Source organism: Astatotilapia calliptera, chromosome 10 (genome assembly GCF_900246225.1).
Source record: "Astatotilapia calliptera chromosome 10, fAstCal1.2, whole genome shotgun sequence".
Taxonomy (NCBI): Eukaryota; Metazoa; Chordata; class Actinopteri; order Cichliformes; family Cichlidae; genus Astatotilapia; species Astatotilapia calliptera.
Genome location: NC_039311.1, coordinates 21,087,168 through 21,106,077, shown reverse-complemented (window position 1 = coordinate 21,106,077; position 18,910 = coordinate 21,087,168). Strand labels below are relative to the sequence as shown.

The 18,910-nt window shown below is 39.1% G+C and overlaps 1 protein-coding gene across 4 annotated transcripts in view; it reads left to right on the top strand.

Moving 5' to 3' along the window:
- The window catches only part of LOC113031220 (rho GTPase-activating protein 26), an 89,566-nt gene that overhangs the window by 47,251 nt on the left and 23,405 nt on the right, over positions 1–18,910 (top strand). For all 4 annotated transcript variants that reach the window (XM_026183204.1, XM_026183205.1, XM_026183206.1 and 1 more), the window contains 15 exons: positions 659–754; positions 3,524–3,585; positions 3,805–3,876; positions 7,797–7,898; positions 8,012–8,122; positions 8,447–8,551; positions 9,130–9,259; positions 9,659–9,759; positions 11,580–11,674; positions 13,213–13,291; positions 14,082–14,118; positions 14,309–14,374; positions 15,378–15,452; positions 15,580–15,664; positions 16,843–16,901. In XM_026183204.1, coding sequence (XP_026038989.1) covers positions 659–754; positions 3,524–3,585; positions 3,805–3,876; positions 7,797–7,898; positions 8,012–8,122; positions 8,447–8,551; positions 9,130–9,259; positions 9,659–9,759; positions 11,580–11,674; positions 13,213–13,291; positions 14,082–14,118; positions 14,309–14,374; positions 15,378–15,452; positions 15,580–15,664; positions 16,843–16,901 — 1,275 coding nt within the window. The remainder of the gene's footprint in view (positions 1–658; positions 755–3,523; positions 3,586–3,804; positions 3,877–7,796; positions 7,899–8,011; positions 8,123–8,446; positions 8,552–9,129; positions 9,260–9,658; positions 9,760–11,579; positions 11,675–13,212; positions 13,292–14,081; positions 14,119–14,308; positions 14,375–15,377; positions 15,453–15,579; positions 15,665–16,842; positions 16,902–18,910) is intronic.

Below are 18,910 nucleotides of genomic sequence, written 5' to 3'. Positions count from 1 at the left end.
AGTGTCAGAATGGGGAGCAAGCCATTGTTGCAGGGTGCTGTTCCACAGCATGCGATTTACAAGAAAGTTATGTGAAGTCTGTTTCTTTTTTGTGTCTTCCTCTTCATCCTTCCACTATTTCATCGTGATCCTTTGAATGTTGCTGACCTAAGCCAGTCAAGCAACAGGAAATGTTGTAGTGGAGGTGACCCTGCGTTGAGTTTAAATGCAAGGGAAGCCAAGCTCGCCGTGAGTGTCTGTCTCCTAGGAGCTCTTAGCGCCTCATGTATTATTTGAAAGGCATCCAGCTGTCTAAGGCTTTTCAGTTCCTCGCCTGGCTAATGTGACTTAAGTCGAACGGAACTTTTTTTTTTTTGCACTTTTCAGCACGAACACACACAAATATATGAGCTGTCAACCTCCATCACTGATGCCACAGGGGACCCACTCGTGTTGTCCGCCTTTCCACTCACTTTCAGTACCTGCATTAAAAGTATAATCAGGACAAAACAGCTATTCTCGTCCATAATCTTATCACATTATTTAGAACTAGGTTTTCTAGAGTTCAGATTAAGATTTTTCGGTACAGCTTGTTATTACATTATTACAAACTCACTTAAAGTGAGGTGGACCACCATAAAATACGACCTTAACGTTCTTATTTTTTCTGTTCTCTCAGGTCTGTCGACAGCGAAGAGGAAGTTTGCTGACTCTCTCAATGACTTTAAATTCCAGTGCATTGGAGATGCTGAGACGGATGATGAGATGTGCATAGGTGAGTGTGCGGATGTGAAATCCAATACATTCGGTGCACCAGAAGAGGAAAGCCTCTAAATAGACATCAAATGATGTTGTATCATGTCTCGTCACTAAAATAGAATAGCCAAATCAGCGTTGACTTCAAGGTCAGCTTGATTTTCATTTTAGTGCTGCTGGACAGGAAACTGATGAGTCTCAGATTAGGTATCTGCCCTGAATGTGCTATTTTTGTTAAAATATCAAAGCTTATTCTGTACTTAATAAAACTACTGGCACATTTTGAAAACGGGTGTAATTTTGATCCATCTGACTTGTGGCTTAAAATAGTTCAAAAATTGAAATGATTATCAGCAGCTGATGGACAGTCTAATAGTAACACTGTAAAACAAGGAAAAAACTGGACATTGGCTCAGATTTTGCAGCCCTTTCGGTATAATTTCATTATTTTTGATAGCTACAGTTAGTCTTCATAAATGTTGTAGTTATTTCATGAAATAAAATGTCATTACACAAAAGTTTGTGATATTGGTGTGTAAAATATGAGTTCCCAGAACTCATCCGGCTGTTTCTGCTCAAACAGCCTGCTGTGTGAGAGTCTGTGCAGTCACCACACCCTCTCTGTGTCAGTCTGCAGCTCTTTGCTGCCCTGATTCTGACCTACAACCCTGCTGTTGTTTCACTATCGCTGGCTATCTTTCCTGAACAGCTTGGTGCTCAGCTGGATTGCAGCACTGTTGCTGTTAGGCTATTCATGGCGAGACTCATGTCAAAACCCATCTTCATCTCTCTGATGCTATAATAAGTCCTCTTAGAACAATGTGGAAAAAAACAATAGGTACTGATTTACGTCAATGTGTCAACATGAAAGAGTTTAGATTAATCGTCAAGTTTTGATTGCATAATAAGAGCCGTATTACAATTTTATACTATTTTTAAGACATCAGGATTTATTTGTAGAAAGAACTTTGTCTGCATTGTCTCAATAAGTCGGACACATTTGTTTGCGAGTATTATACGCCACCAGGGCTTTCATCTGTCATGGATTTTGGTTATAATTGTTATGGACTGAATTTGTAGCCCAGGGTGGATGGTGTTAGATTCTGTGGTCTCTCTCTGGATGTCATCTCTCCTTTCTGCAGATGATGCGGTTATGTTGGCTTCACTGAATGATGACCTCCAGCTTGTGGTTGGGAGGTTTGCAGCCAAATCTGAAGCAGCAGGGATGGGAATTAGCACCTCAAAGTCTTGAGTTGCTGCTCTAAGTGTGGGAGTTAAAGAATTTTAGGGTCTTGTTCACAAGTGAGGGGAGAAGGAAGGGGGAGATGGACACACATATTGTCAGCAGTAATCTGGATGTCGTACCTTCCTGTTGTGGAGAGAGAGATGAGCATGAAAGCAAAGCCGCCAGTTTACCAGTTGATCTACATTCCTACCTTCACCTTTGGCTGTGAGTTGTGGGTGTCAGATCACAGGTGGCAGAAATGAGCTTCCTCTGTAGGATGTCTGAGCACTCCTAGATAGAGTGAGGAGCCCAGCCATTTGGGAGGAATTTAGAGTAGAGCTGCTACTCCTCCACATCAAAAGGTGCCAGTTGAGGTGGTTTGGGCATCTGATTGGGATGCTTCCGAGGTGCTGTGTTTTGGGCTTGTCCCTGTAGCTGGAGACCTCAGAGCTGACCCAGGACACATTGGAGAGATTACATTTCCCGGCTGGCTTGGGAGTGCTTTGATGTCCCCTTGGAACAGTTAAAGTAGGTGACAGGGGAGGGAGGGCTGTGGTCTGGTTATCTGTACTTGGACTAATAATGGATGAAAGAAGCCATGTGTAGGGTGTAGTGTCAGCTGACAGTACAGATTGCACCCTGATTAATTTCTGTATTCTGGTGATGCTAGAGTTGGTGCTAAAACACAAAATGGAAAAGGCCCTCTGTATGGTTTGTCCATTCTGGGCTTCTATAGAAGCACTTGGACGTGTACCTGCAGGCTCTGTAGATAAAGAGCTTATTCTGAGGCAATGAAAAATTGTCTCCTACACTAAAAATTCAATTCTACGCTAATTAAAACACAACTACAATTATATCACATTTCTGCCATTAGATTCCACTCAAACCTGGACGTTTAAGGCCTGCATCTACTTTTTAATAGCCAAATACAAAACCTATAATTTACAGAAACATGAAGTTTGATGTTAATGAGGATAAAATGGATAACTGTGGAATGGATTATCACAGTGCGCATACAATTTCTGCATGCCTGTGCATAAGGAACACATGTTCGGAACACATGTTCTGTAGGCACACTCTTCAATTACTTGAGGTGCGCTCAGTGTGCCTGAAGAACAAGTCTGTGTGTTCGTGTGTGTGAAGTGTTGGACAGGGTCAGAGGCAATTGAAGTGGAAACTCTGACCTGAACAATGTAGCTGTGGCTCGTTTGCCAGTGAATGGGGTAACCTTGCACCGATCCATGCTGACTGTGAAAGCACCATAGAAACAAACCCTTTAAGTTGCGGTTTCATTTCCAGTTAATTACTCTGCTATGTCATGAGTTTAGAAACATTTCGAAACCTCTAAATAAGTGGTACCGAAGCAGAAACAAAGCACCTTTAACCTCTTTACTCCCCGATAGCTGTATTCTGTTCGATGCTTTTCCCTTGCATCTTTTTTTTGTCTCGCTCTTTATCAGCATTAAAAATAGCAGTGCTTTGCCTTTCTGCCTCATTTTTATTTTCAATGATCTCTTTTGTCTCTTTCTCGTTCACCCCATCTACCAACATGACTGTCCCTAGCCAAGTCACTTCAGGAGTTTGCAGCAGTTTTACAGAACCTGGAGGATGAACGGACACGAATGGTGAGTGACCTACCTAGCTATATTGTCTATATTATAGGTTATTCTTAATGAGAGTGAACGTTTGGTCTTTTATAACCACGGAAACATTAGTCCTCTCCAGAAAATGACTGGCGGCTGTGATAGAAACTGCTGGTACAAATGATACAAATATTAAAATACCTGGTGTATACTGGCGTGTCTGTAACATGGATTTTTATGGTGTGTATATCTGCCTTGTAGATCGAGAATGCCAATGATGTGTTAATTTTGCCGCTGGAGCGGTTCAGGAAAGAGCAAATCAGTGCAGCCAAGGTAAGAAGGGTGACAGTACACACAGAAATGACTTTTAACTGTACATGAGCTGTGGGTTTGTATTGATACATGTATGCTAGCATGAAGAATAAATCAATAATGGCCTTTAGTGCTTCTGGAGCTATTAAAGGATCTGTGTCAGACAGCACCTACTCAAAACATACAGATCAGAAAAACATTCAGATTTTTCTCTCTTTTTTTTGTTCTCGTTTTTATTGTTTTTTGTGCCTTTTGCTGGTTGCCAGGGACACATGCATACAGTTTCACATTAACTCGTGAATGCAATGCCTTTGATTTTGAAACTTTGCTTTACCACAACTAATACACGCCCATTGTCTGGCCTGTTTAGCTGTTGGTAAACCGCAATATGTAATCACGGTTAAAAAATTTAAATGATTAGAGGAGGTGGATTTTGTTTATACATTGAAAAGAGGTCATTTAAGCCAATTGATAGGTGGTAGCCTGGCAGCGTGATAATATCATAGTATATCATGCATAATTAAGTATATGTGGATATGAATAAGACGTTATTGTTGTAAAATTAAAGCAATAGCACATTTTCATATAAGGTGCTGTACGTGCATAAAGTCTAAAAATGGGTCATTTGAGCAGTGTGATGGTGTCACAATATATCATTCAAAATTCAGCTTTTCTCACAAAATAAACACAATACAAATCCTTTACAGGTGAGTAAATACTAAAAACGTGATATTTTAGCCCATTGCTAGGCAGTTGCTTGGTAAGATCATGGCATTATAGCTGATCTAGGGTAAGAACCTTCAGCGGCCCAAGACTTTGGACTACATGTGTGTCTGATGCTCTAGGAATAATTTGCAGAAACTGTTAGAGTAGATGTATGTACAAGATTTTTAATCCAGAGAAACACTCCAGTTTACTCACCTGGTTAGCATTACTGCATAATATCTGACTTTAATACAATAATATACTATAATTATACTATATTTACCAGAGAGTGTCTCGATGCATTTTTAAAAAAAATTGGCTATATAGTTTGTAGAGTTGTAGAGAGATGGTTCAGAATACAGGACAGCCTTTAAGAATTTCCAAATACACCAATGATAGAATAGAAGAAATATAAAGTACAATGCTTAAAGATTTTATTTTGATGATAAAATTTCGTGTTTGGAACTCAAACACATGAGTTTAGTTACAGTTGTTGTTACCGCTGCACAGTGACATGGAACTAATAGGTGCTTTTCATGTATGCTTGGAATAAAAGGCAGCACACTTCACACGAGGCTCAGGGTCTCCCTCTCCTTACGTGATGGGTGTATGTTAAGGTCTGAACCATTACTAAATGACCTGGATAAGAGATTAGAGGAAGACATAAATGCTGCCATAAATCACTGATTCCCTCTTGCATGCAGGCTGGGCTCCCTCTAGCAGGTCTGTGTGTGATTTATTTATCTATTTTTTTAAAAGTGTGCTTAAATCTCTTCATTTGCTTCTTATTCTATAGAAGTAAAACATAAGTATACAAAGTTTTTTGATGTTATGATTGTGTTAATTTTTATTTTTTCACACTCCAGAAAAATAGAAATCCTTTAAAAAGATAAAGGATGAACACTGAACTGTACATTTTTAAATAACGCCGGCCCCTGTGCGGTAAATATACCACGCCCCAGCGTCTTTAATCTCCTTATATAGGGTCATGGTGTGCTTGCTCCATGCTGTCATTAGCCATAGGGCGGCAGGGGGTTCCCCTGATGCATTCAGTGTTTTATCAGTACATGATCTATTAAAACATGCCCATGTTGCAGGTCACTGTCTGATTTTGACATTATGGTCAGATTAAAGTGTGAAGCATAATCACTTCAGTTAAGTCACCGCGAGTGATGCACTAATCCTAGTTTAGCCCCAAAAGAACCGATAATATCTTGGCCTGGCACAGTTTCACCTTGTCCCAAAGCTACAGAGCTGGCAGCCGTCTTGCACGGGACCAGTTTGACCAAAATAGCAGCGAATGGCTAACAGATAAAAGATAAATATGTTTAAAATGTGTGTGTGTGGGGGGGGTTACACATCACAGTTTATTTAAGGAAAACTCAAGGTTCAGATTCTAATCTTATTCACAGAGGAATTCACACCAATCAGATTACTGCAGCCAGTAGGAAACATTAGACAAGAAGTCTTTACATAGAGCTTAAGTGTAAGACTAAATTAAAAAAAAAAATGCTGTTTGCAATTCAAGGTCTTTTTGTATAAAAACACTTCACTCATGCAACAATGACGGATTTCTGTTAAAACGCACTGAGAACATCATCATTTCCAGAAATCCTTTTAGTTGTTGAGAATACGTTGTCAGGAATCACTTTGCTCTTGTGTTTGTTGTCAGTTATCCACTTTAAAGTCATTCCAAGTTGCTGCGAGTGACAGCAAGTGCTGCTTTTGTTAAAAAGGTGTGTTTTAATAATGCACGTCTTGTAAACAAAGGATTGTTGGTGCATTTGTTGGCTTTAGATTTGACTGGGACTTCTATGTAACTGTTGCAAAAGAACCTGATTTGATCTGTGATGAGTCAGTCTGGTGGGGTATGGTCTTGCATCAAAACATTTTCAATTACCTTATATTTCTGGGAAAAATTAAATAAATAAAAAAGGAAGACATTTTATCATACTGTGAAGACACTGCCACCTGCTGGCTGAGGGTGGAAGTAACCTAAAGTAAATGAAGTTTAACACCTTTAACTTTTTAACCCAAGCGTTAGGGAAAATAGAAACAAGTCATTTTAATGTTATAAAACCTTTCCTGATGATTTGTCTCACGCAAATGAATTCCTTTCACAAAGGAAGCCTGTCTTTTTTTTTTTTTAGTTTCAAATTTTTCAAAAGGCTGTAATGAAATCTCTAATAATGAACACATGGGAGAGGGCTGCCACGACACTCGTTTCAGACATGATTTCCGCAGAGAATATGACAAATCAGAGAGGCAGACTTTAAACAGAGGCCTTGTTGTTTAGAGGGGCGTTCATCATTTCTGATGCTTTCCGCAGCTGCTGTCTGTTCCTCCTCTGGCCAAGAGCACTTAGCTTCTTGTTGCTGAAACCAGCTCGGCAGTGAGCAGAGATCATCTTACAGTACACATCGTATTATTTTAGTGCCAGTTCCAGCGTTGTTAAAGAAATGGTTAAAAGGAATAATAAAGGCAAAATGAAATCAGCAAATGCACATGCGGCTCACTGATGTTCAGAAATTTCTCTTTGACTTTTGAAATAAGTCCAAGTTATTTTTTGTTTAATGACCAAACAATTGAATATATATTGTTTTGTCTTGTGTATATATATCATTTAGAACAGAAGTGTCAAGTATTCACATTCAGTAAGCACTTCTCTCATACCCCAGTTTGTTGCTTCAAAAGTAAATAAGATTAACAGGCTGGTTTCTCTTTATGCGTCTTACTGTACTGCTATCTCTATCTTCCTGTTGAAGTGACACGTTTTTAAGTTTAATGATCCTAATCTGACTGGTAATTCCAACATTGCCTGTGTAACAGTTTCTTTCTGTTGCTTTCATTCCATAAACACACACCCTGAGCTCTCTGTCCCAGGCTCATCATCTATCAAAACATGTCTGTCTCTCATGTCGCTGATCTCATTTCTGATGAAACAGTCTGTTGTTTAATAACCAGCTGTGCTCCCTGGAGGAAAATATTCATTGCTTTACTCCCTAAAAAAAGGGAATTTGTTATTAGAAAGCTAAAAGAAATCTGCATTATATGAAGTTTTGCTGTGCTCCCTGTTCTCAAATCCTGACTGCAGATAACTGCTAAAATATACTACAGTACATGTGTTGGTTTATTAAAACTGGAGGAAAAACTCCCCGGTACAAGTGTTGAGACAGTTTCGTTAAACTCAGTCAAAAGATTTGTATTTTATTTTTAATTTTTCCCCCCTGTGACAGGACGCCAAGAAAAAATATGACAAAGAGACGGAGAAGTATTGTGCAGTACTGGAAAAGCACCTTAGCCTCTCAGCAAAGAAGAAAGAGGCACATCTACTTGAGGTAAGATGCCGTGTCTGAGTTTAGACCTTGCTGGTTTCTCTGAGCGAGCAGGTTTTACGTGTAACCCTTGATTATCGGTGTGTCAGTTTCCTTAATTTCCTTCTCTGTTGTAGGCAGACAACCAGGTAGATAACGTGAGGCAGCATTTCTACGAGGTTTCTTTGGAATACGTCTTCAAGGTGCAGGAAGTCCAAGAGAGGAAGATGTTTGACTTTGTGGAGCCTGTAAGATGCTACTAAAAAAGTTCTTCTTCTTCTTTAAAGATGTTGCACACAAACTTTCTTTTTGTAGCAGTGATTTGTGTTATAGTCACACTTTAAGATAACCAAGCACATTAGCTACTCAGTGCTAACTTTTGTTGAGGTATTCCCTGTTTTCCCTTACTTCTTCTAAATTGTCAACCTCTTGCTCAGTCTTCCTGTTATGTTTTCTTTCCTCCACTCAGACACGTGCATTCATTTTTTCTGATGTACATTTTCCCCTATCCCCGTGTTGTTCATCTTTTTTAAATCTTTACCTTCATTCTGTTTTTTTTCTTCTTCCTGTAGCTGTTGGCATTTCTTCAAGGCCTTTTCACCTACTATCACCATGGCTACGAGTTGGCAAAGGACTTTAATCACTTCAAGACCGACCTCACCATCAGCATACAGAATGTAAGATCAAGTACACACACCACACACACATACAGTAGTGTATCAATGGGGCATTATATCATTTTTGAAGACTTTCTCTAGTCTTAACCATATTTACTACTTGTCTAACCATAATCTTAACCATGACCCAAATTGACCTTAAAATCACCTGATGAGTACTTCCTGTTATTTCTCCTATAAGGAAAACATGTCTCCACAGTGCAAACAGCAGATACAGTAACTAACCTGTTTGTTGCCACTTGGTTTTCCAAAGAAAATTGTTTCTATGTTAATGACCCCACAGCTAATTTAATTTATTACAACAGAAAGCACTTTTTTGATGAGTTAATGGCTTTATGTAGTATATAAAAGTATTTATTTAGCATTATATGGTCCAGTTAGAATAAACCTGATGAATAATGCAGGACCGCCCTTACTTGTGATGTGTGTTTTTAACCCAAAGATTCTCAACTTGCAGCTTTAAAATAGGCCTTCAAAACTTGTTCATTCTGCAACATATAAGGCTTGTTATGTACTTTCCCATCTACAAGTTGAATTTCTGAGGAAAAATCTGCACCCCTGTGTGCTTTTGTTGGCAGACGAGGAACCGTTTTGAGAGCACGCGGTCGGAGGTTGAGAGTTTGATGAGGAAGATGAAGGAGAATCCACATGAACACAAGAGTGTCAGCCAGCACACGATGGAGGGCTACCTGTATGTGCAGGAAAAGCGTAAGTAAGCCACATACAACAGTGAACGAGTGTGTGTGTGTGTGTGTGTGTGTGTGTGTGTGTGACGAGGTATAGTGTGTGGATGTTAGTGGCATCTTGTTTGGCTCACACGGTGTCAGAGCAGCAGAACAAACAAGCCATAATGAACCAATGGTTGACAAACTCAAGTCTGATCTGTTGGAGACGTGACAGCAGCTCTGTCCACGTGCGGTAGCCATGGTAACACTAAAGCACTAAAAGAGGTCTGACCAGGACTCGTCCTTTTCTTTTTCTTTTTTTTTTGGTTCTTGTTGTTTTGACCCTGTCTCCAATTCACCCATTTTCTTTTTTTCTCTTCTCCTTTCTTGTGTTTTTGTTTTTTTACCACTCTTCATCTCTATGTTTTCTATCTATCTTTAGGCTCATTTGTATCTACTTGGGTGAAGTACTACTGTACATACTACCGTGAGTCCAAGAAAGTCACCATGGTCCTGTTTGACCCTAAGTCTGGAGGTAAAACGGTGAGTAGCCTGTGCTGTTAAAATATACAGATAAAATCACAAGTTCACTAACAAAATCCAGGTTTGGACTTGTATGGGAGAAAAAAAAAGTACACATTCAGGTTCACTTCACAAGCGCCCTCATATACAGGCGCTCATGCAGGCATTCATGCAAATGTGCTTCGTCCCAGTGTGGATAAGCACAACTTGGTGTGTGTTTTTATTTAGTTATTTTTTTATTATTCCCCATGCCCGTACCACTGTTTTCAGCAATCAGCTCAAAAAGCTGTGCGTTTTCATTCGGTCGCACAGTCACAGAGCGAGATACTGGTTTTACGAGCAAGTGCTAACGACTTCTTCCACGTCACCCTTAATAGGTGAGAGTGCAGTGTGGGTGAATAATGTTCTGAGTAAGCAGCAGTAAGCAGAAAATGTTGTCTCCAACTGTTTTCTCAGAGACCTATCTCTGATCGCCCTCCACCTACAAACCGATTAAGCCAGAGCTGATATGAGCCCGAAGTGCAGCTCAGTTCTGAGAAAGTTGCCACAGTTTCATTTTGAGTAACTGAAGGAAACTTGGAAACATTAAAAGTCACAGAAAACCCTTTGGCTTTAACACAAAGCTCTGAAATCCAAAATAGCAAATAAATAGTAGGTGGACTGCACTGAAAGAAAAAAAAAAGCACTCACTAATGACATCAAACCTGGCCCATCTGCGCTTTGCTTTAGAGTATGGCAATAAAACCTGTACTTTGAATTGGTATGACACCAGAGTGTGTAGCCATCTGTAGATTGTGAGTTATCACACTCATCTACCCATCCATTTTCTTCCCCGTCTGTGGCCATCTTAGAATCATCAATAAAACTAAGTACTAGTTACTACTACTACTACTAAGTTAGGCTGTGGGAAGAAGCAGGAGCATCTGGAGAGAACCAGCATAGGCACACAAAGAATCCATGAAGGCCCCAGCAGGCTTGCAGATTCAAAACCAGTATACCAGTATACCTAACCCTAACAATTGTTACTACCTTTGAAAAGAAGTGATGTCACCATAGCATAAATTGTATAATATTGTTGCTACAGGTAGCAACATTGTCTGTCTGTGTTTTCTTTACTTATAAGAAAACCAAGCTTTTGAAAAGCTAACAAGCTGAGTGTCTCATGGATAATGTGTGAAATGGAAATAATATTGCTGTAATCCTTTATATTGGTTATAAAACTGCCAGATGGCACTCCCCGCACATCAGTTTATAGTGTCTATTTCTTCATATTGTTCTTTTTAAAGCACATATGATTCATTGCCCAGTTCAAACAGCAAGTCTTACTTCTAAAATGGAAGTCAAGGCAAATTTAAAATGCTAAATCTTCAGTTTTACTCCAACGTAAGATATATTTCAACCAGTGATTCATTTCTAATAATAATAACTATATGCTACATACTGGGGTTTTTTTTTTTTGTTTGTTTGTTTGTTTTTCTGCCCTTGCCTCTGTATAATACGCCTTATCGGACAAGCCTTGGAGCACAGAATAAACTGCTATTTAGGTCTTCTGTTTGCGACGGGCAGCCAATTAGAAAAAAGTCGGCTTAAAGAGAGGAGGAAGGGAGCTAAATGTGCTCCTTTCAGACAGGATATATTGACGACCTGCACCAAGACTCCATATGGGAAAAGTACAGAATATTTTAATCAGTGAATCTTGCAGAGCTAGTCTTAGTATGGAGCTGAAAATTACCGTCCTGGCTATTAAATTCCACTCAAACAGTATGGTTGCATTATGATGTCTTAAATGCTCTTCATGTGTTATTGATGTACTACATTGCTTCTTGCTTTTGCTGTGTCAGGGAGAGGAAGAGAGCTTTATTCTCAAGTCGTGCACCAGAAGGAAGACGGACTCGATAGAAAAGCGGTTCTGTTTCGATGTGGAGGCTGTGGACAGGTTAGTGAATATTCACCCAGCTTTCTTTTCACCGGGTTTTACTTTATGTGTCATCGATATGAAAGATTTGGTTAAATGTGGTTCAGTCCCAGCTCATAATCTCAGGATTAGCATGGGCTTTTTTTCCTTTTTTTTCCCCTTTTTTTTTTAAAGCAGGATGTAATTACAGCGAACCAACACATGAGGGCACTGCACAGTTGGTGTGAGCTTGAAGATTGAGGCTCTTTTTCCTGTCTGACTCAGCCCTCTGTGGCATTTCCCTTCTTAAACCGCCTCCACTGTTCCTGTCCACTCACACACAACTTCAGCTATCCTCTATCACACCCTGCCTATCTGTTAACCATCCATCTTTAGGCTTAACTCAGGTCCTTTAGGAACACAAAGCAGTCTCACTCTTAAGCGGGACAGATTGCTGTGGTACAGTAACTCATGCTCCGTGAAGCAGGTTTATTTTAGAGAGCCAGCTCTAAAACATAAATCTTCAAATTGATCAAAACAGTCTGATCACTGCATACACAGACTCGTTCCTGCAGGATCCTGATGGGGGGGAAATGTAGCAAATTATCAAGAGCAACAGAGACGGCATAAATCATTTGTTTGGCATTATAGACAAGTTTTTTTTTTTTTAACAGAGCTTTTAACACAAGGAGGGGGCGTTTATAACACAAAGGGAAGAGTGGCTACACTGACAGAGTTACAGACTGCGTCAGTGCTTATTCATTCTTCTTCCGTCACAGTGACTCGGAATAAGAGGAGGGAACGGTGATCATCTCTGTGATGAGTTTCCCATGCAAACACAGAATTTAAAGCAGCACAAAATAAAAACAAAGGCCAGTAAAATTGCACACAAAACGAAAAGTATGAAGAAGACGGTAATAGGAGCAATACATTACATATTCTCTATGCAAAATACAAAATCATGGAATTAACAGAGCCGGCTTTGTTATCAAGGATTTTTACGATTTTCAGGCTTTATAACCTCCGAAGAGCTGGTCTCAGTTTAAATCATGAGTACGTGCGCATCACACGTTGCCTGTGTGGATGATTTTTCGCTGCTTAGCCTAATGAATTCTTGTTAGATGCTGAATTTTCATGCTGTATTCGTCATCTTTTTGTTATCCTTTTAAGGGGAAAAATCTGATCGGAGCTGCTGATCATGTGATTTACTGGAACACAGTAGTATAGTCATAGCTCTGGCACCCATAAATGAATATGTTTTGCTATAAAAAGAACAAGATTGGCATTTATCTAAGAATGGGCACATCTATTAAGTAGTTTTTAGTTAGAACATATAACTACTTAGTTGAAAACCTTCATAAGAATTTCTTTAGTTGATAAACTTTTTATTTAAATACAATGATTTTATTACAGTTGTGGTTCGATTTATAGGTGCCCCTTGTTGCACCAGTTATCGACATGTTTGTCTTTGTGTGTATTTGTTGAGTATTATTATTTGATGATCTAACACCTAATGTTTGCAACTCACCTGTATGTTTGATAAGCTTATGTGCCTTTCCTGTTATTGCTTGTGTGCGAAGGCCGGGAGTGATCACCATGCAGGCTCTGTCGGAAGAAGACCGTAGATTGTGGATGGAGGCCATGGATGGGAGAGAACCGGTAGGTTGCCATGGTTACCAGTTTGTTCTCATGTGACACAGACAAACAGGAGAGTGAGGCCGAGACAGAAAAGGGGATGGGATGAGAGCTAAACAAACCACGAGGTGTAATTGGAAAACTGTTGGCTCAAATTCTGCGTCTTTTCCTCAGCACATGCTGTCCACGTCTGGTCACATTTAGAGAGACACAACATAAGTCTGAGAGGGATAATTTGGTCTTTATGCTCCACAACAATCAACACATCAGCTTTCTGCCAACCAACTTCCTCAGCACTTGGTTTATACCTCCTCGGTGTACAGCATTTTTGCTCTTTGGCTGGAAGTCTATTTTAACGCTCTTATTCAGATGTGTTCTTGTTCCAACACCTCTCTCATGTCTGCATTCAAGTGTGCAAAGGTAATCCACATTCAGGAGCTCACCACAAGTTGGAACACGCGGTTGCAGAGTTCAGGGGAACGGTCATAAAATAAAAAAATGCTGGCGATCTTGTTCTCTGGCTCCTACTTCTCGTCATTACAAGCTTGCCACAGATCATGACTGTGAAATACCAGCAGCAGACAAAAGGATGGATCTGAGCATTAGAGTCATAGCTACTGTATTTTCTATATAATGTGACTTTTGATAGAAATAATAAGTGGATATTCCCTAAAGAACCCTGACTATATGCTTGCATAACTAGATTTATCTATATTTATATTTATATTATAGCATGTGAAACACTGGTAATGTACTTACGTTTGCTTCCCTAATTAAGCATAACTGTGAAGTGTTCTGTTCTTTATTTCTGCAGGTGTACAACCTCAATAAAGATAACCAGAGTGAAGGCAGTAAGTGTCTTTAATTTATTTGGATTGAGTTGATTATCGTTGCCATCTTCAATTAATATATAAGACCTAATAATACTTGTGCCTAAAAAAGTGCCAACAAACTTTTAGGTTGGAACACTGTGTTTTTAGTGATGTTAAAACAAATCGGTAGTTGGCTCAGATTCATTCTTGTCGCTTCCCGCTCCATCAGTGGCCCAGCTGGATGTCATTGGGTTCAACGTGATGAAAAAATTCATCTATGCGGTGGAAACGCGAGGTACAGTGTCAACCCACGTTATTTCCTTTGTTGTTTTTTTTAAATGCTCTGTAAATCTTTTTGCTTCTTTGCTGTGATACACTGTATTTTTTTATCCAATAAACTTTATCGTCTGCTGTATCCAAATCATTGACAATAGTTTCAATAAATATCAGAAGATAATACTGTTTGTGGACTGTTTGTTTACAGTCTTCTCGTGAATATTTTTACTGCATTCAGTGTTGCAGTCACCGTAAAGCTCTCAATGCTGCCATGCGTTTTTAAGGGTTTATCTCAGTAGAACTGAAGTTTTTCTCAGTTCATTTGATACTAAATAGAATTTTTAGGAATATTATTTCTCTCTCTCTTTTTTTTTTAAATATTTGCACCAAACTCATTGCAAATAATCTAAAAAAATAAATGAATATTTTTTATAATGCAGAACATTGGTTTGCAATGAATTGAAATTCTGTTCAGGAGTTATGAGTGCGATTTAAACCTTCCTGATGTGTCTGGACATCGCTCCCTACAGATCTACAATATCAATACCTCTTTTTATCTGTTGCACTAAGAGCACCCATTTCTGGTCACTCTGTACCTTTTCATTGCTTTGTCAGGTGGTTTTGTATTTAGCTTATATATGAAGGTAACCTTGGATTTCTTAGCTGGGACAGGTTTGCAATGGGACAGATAAAGATTAAACACATTAAATTTATATGAGTTTCATGCTGATGCCAAAAAAGTGCATCAAAGCACAACAATGTGGTGCCTTTTTTTCTGTTCATGCCTTATTTGGCACGATTTTAAGTTGGTGAGAGGAAGACACATCGTAGTACATTAATAACACTTTAACACATACAGAAGAGCATCTAAAGCATTTATCAAAGTAGAGGAACTAAAGTTTCGCTGGTAAAAATCCCCTTGCTGAAATCTCCACGTGCTTGCTTGAGGGAGAATTTTGTAGTATCATAAAGTCCTGATCTTATCATATCAGTTACAGATGATCTCTTGTCTCCTCCTTCAGGTATCGATGAACAGGGCTTATACAGAATCGCTGGCGTCAACTCCAAAATACAAAAACTACTGAGCTTGGCTATGGGTAAACACTGAAGCACATGAATAAAAAGCACATGTTTAAATTGTATCAAAACAGTAACTAAAATATCTTTTTAAAAAATTGATCTCTTTTGTTTCTTTCTTTTTCTCTTCATATTTTTGTCCATCAGATCCAAAGACGTGTGCTGACGTAGAGCTGGAAAGCCCAGAGTGGGAGATTAAAACAATAACTAGTGCTATCAAGCACTATCTCAGGTTTGTGCGAAAACTCTTACATAAATGCAAACTCACAGTGATTTCATTTGTTCTTCTACTAAGAATTATTGGCAAAAAATAATTCTTCCAGTGTTCACCGAGCATGAGTGCATTTTAACCTCCATGACCGTGATGAATGAATTAAATGTGCTTTTTGTGTCTTGGAATTATTCCTCTTATTCTAAATTATAGCACTTTTCTGCACTTATCACATAATAACTTGTTAAAAAGACCTCTGGCCTGAATATATTTTGCTTGATTTTGCTGTCATTTCTATCATTTGTGGTCTGTTTTTCTTTATTTTATATATGTTATTTACTCAGAGTTAATGCTGTGTCAAAACTGCCCGATATTCTGGTCATTATATTGCACGTTATAGTTAAATTACTTCTTCTGGTGCGGTGCAACAATAAGAGAAGGATTGTGATTGTGGGAAGCCAGAGATGAGCAGCTGAAATGGAAAGAAAATGTAAGGAAGGAATGAGAGTAGCAGAGGTGTTCATGCTGTGCTCAATCTGCTGTAGCTAAATGAATCTATGCTGTTCACAACACAAATCCACAGGCATACAAAGATTCGTATTCATTCGGTTGCCCGCAAGCACTTCGCCGGTACATAAACAGACAGATTTATAGAAACACCTGCTGTCAATTCTCTCGTACATACACCCATTTACACCATCAAGACCTCAAGTCAGGCCTCATTGAAGACCAGCAGGTGCCATTATTCACATCAGGCAGTAGGAGAAAGCTCATGTCAAGCTGGTGTGTAGAGAGAAAATATCAGAAGGTGAAGAAAATAGAAAAAGATAAATTGAAGAAAAAATGTCCCAACTAAACACCTAGGAATTATTTTGGTCTAAGCTACTAGATAGCAGTCTCCACTATCATAAAAAGAAGGAGTATCTTTTGTAAGAATAGTCTTTCCTTCCTCAAGTAGAGTTCCAGACTTCTAGAATGACTGCCAAGGCAGATTAGAGCTGTTCTGGCTGCACATGGTGGTCCAATACCATACTAAGACACTTCATCCTGGTGTTTCCTTTAATTTCTCTCCAAACTGTAGTGAGATGAGTGCTCGTACAGAACTCTTCAGATTTATTGGTTTTTCCAGAGAAGCCAATCCTAAGCTCTTGTTCCATTTTCCTTGCTGATAATCTTCTCCTGACATCTTATGTTTCCAGAATGCTACCTGCACCTCTCATGACATACCAGTACCAGAGGAGCTTTATAAAAGCTGCCAGTGAGTAGTTTCCTTTTGCCTCCTGATATCTCGTTTTCTTCACAAAATGTCTGTTCAAGCTGTTTAAGTTGTTTAAAGCCAACCTTGATATTAAATAGTGCAGACTTCTCTTCAAGGCTACCTTGGATAAAAATCGACTAGACAATGCTTAAATAGCTTTTGTTTGTTTTTAAATTAAGCTAATCCTGTTGATTCATTTCAGTTTATAAATGGTTGATTGGAGTTGGTGAAATTTTGCATTATGTTGGTTCTGAGAATAAAAAGTCTTGCACAAACACAAAAACAAACAATGACACTGTGTTGGGGGAATGACCCAGATTCGGATCCTGCTCCATGCCAACTTTTCAACAGGCTAAAACTCACAGCTGTGCCAGTGTGAAAGCTGCCTCTAACTATGTAAAAGAGAAATGAAAATTCAGATTCAGAGAGTCAGATTTTACAGGAGACTCAAAAATCCAGGAAGTATTCCTCCTGGGTGTTAAACACTGATTATCTACATCAGGATTCCCTAGAAGGTGAGACCTGCAGCTTCTTATTTGAACTTGTTAAATTGCAGCGTGGCTGTTATCTCACAGTTAGAGAGTCTTACAAATAAGTGTTTTCTAACTAAATGTTGTGCACACGGTTTGTTGGCTTTGCTGCCGATGGTGCGTCTGCTGTGATGGGCTGATTGGAGCAGCAGCCACACTCCGCTGTCCATTGTGGCGCAATGCACATTGCAGAACACGTTGCAGAGCCGAGAATTATGAAACAGAGTTTCATAAATACTCTGAAACTCTGCTTTTAATGTCAGTACATTAACATGGTGCCTCCTTTCCTGTATGCAGATTTCCAGATGTGGTAAAAGAGGGCCATGTCCTGTAGACCACGCTTCCCAGGGAGGCAGAAAAAAAAATCTGTCTTGAAATTAGACCACTGTCTTTAGAATAGTTAAATAGCATAGCTGGGCAAATGGTTATTTGTATCGCTGGATATGATCAGCTGTGTTTAAAGAGGAAAATAGGCTAAACGTCCTAAATTTGGTTAGTTGAAATTCATAATTATTCTATTATCACATTGACAGCAGTAATAACAGTTCACCAGGCCTCAGAGTATCTAGAACTACTCTGGTTTCTGAATTACTATCATAGAGATGTTCTATTTCCACAAAGGTAACTGCACCTGATGGGTGTGGTTTGAGTCAGGAAACATATTTTATTAAAAGAAAAAAACCCTCAGCTGCCTGGAAGATTGCCTGAACTCTCCAACAGCCATGGCAATCATTTCAGTGTATTAGATTCTTGTCATGAGGCTGCTAGGCTCCAAAATAAACTTTTGCAAGCACCAACTGATTTAGAACATGAAATGGAGACTTTGCATGAACCCCTCCTTTGCTAAATCTGTTCATTTGGATTTCCTTGTTTTTCTGTTTAACCATAGTTTAGCTTGCTTGGGTCGATTAACCATGGTTATCCATGTAGCTGCTTCCTATTTTTTAATGAATATTCGACACAGACAAAGTAGATTAGTACAATTCTAGTGTTGGAGGATGCTTTAGTGATTTGTTTTCTTTGTTTGGCAGTAGCTAATCGTATAGGATGCCAAGCTGACATAGGAAGGAAGTCCAGGAAACGACTGTCTGTTTCTGGCCACCAAGACTGGTACCAAGACAGGCTCTGCAGTGAATCCAATGAAGATTGTTTTTTATGAGTGTATTAAGAGAAAGGAAAAGAGGATGGCAGATAAGTCTACCAAGATAGCTCGGTTGAAAACAAGGCGGACCACCCATGTGATAATGGATGCGATTATGGTTTTTTAGTAATCATTAAAAAATACTTGTGTTTGTGAAGTTGCTGTATAAGTTTACAGTTGTGTGCCTAACCTGACCTCTTTTCCGCAACACTCATTAGTTTGGTTGACGTCATAAATTTCTTTCAGAATGCATATGTGCAAGAAGGCGCCTCTGTCTGTGTGACTTAGCTTTCGAATTTTTTTCCAAGGTGGAATTCTGCCGAAGCAGCAGGGTGTTT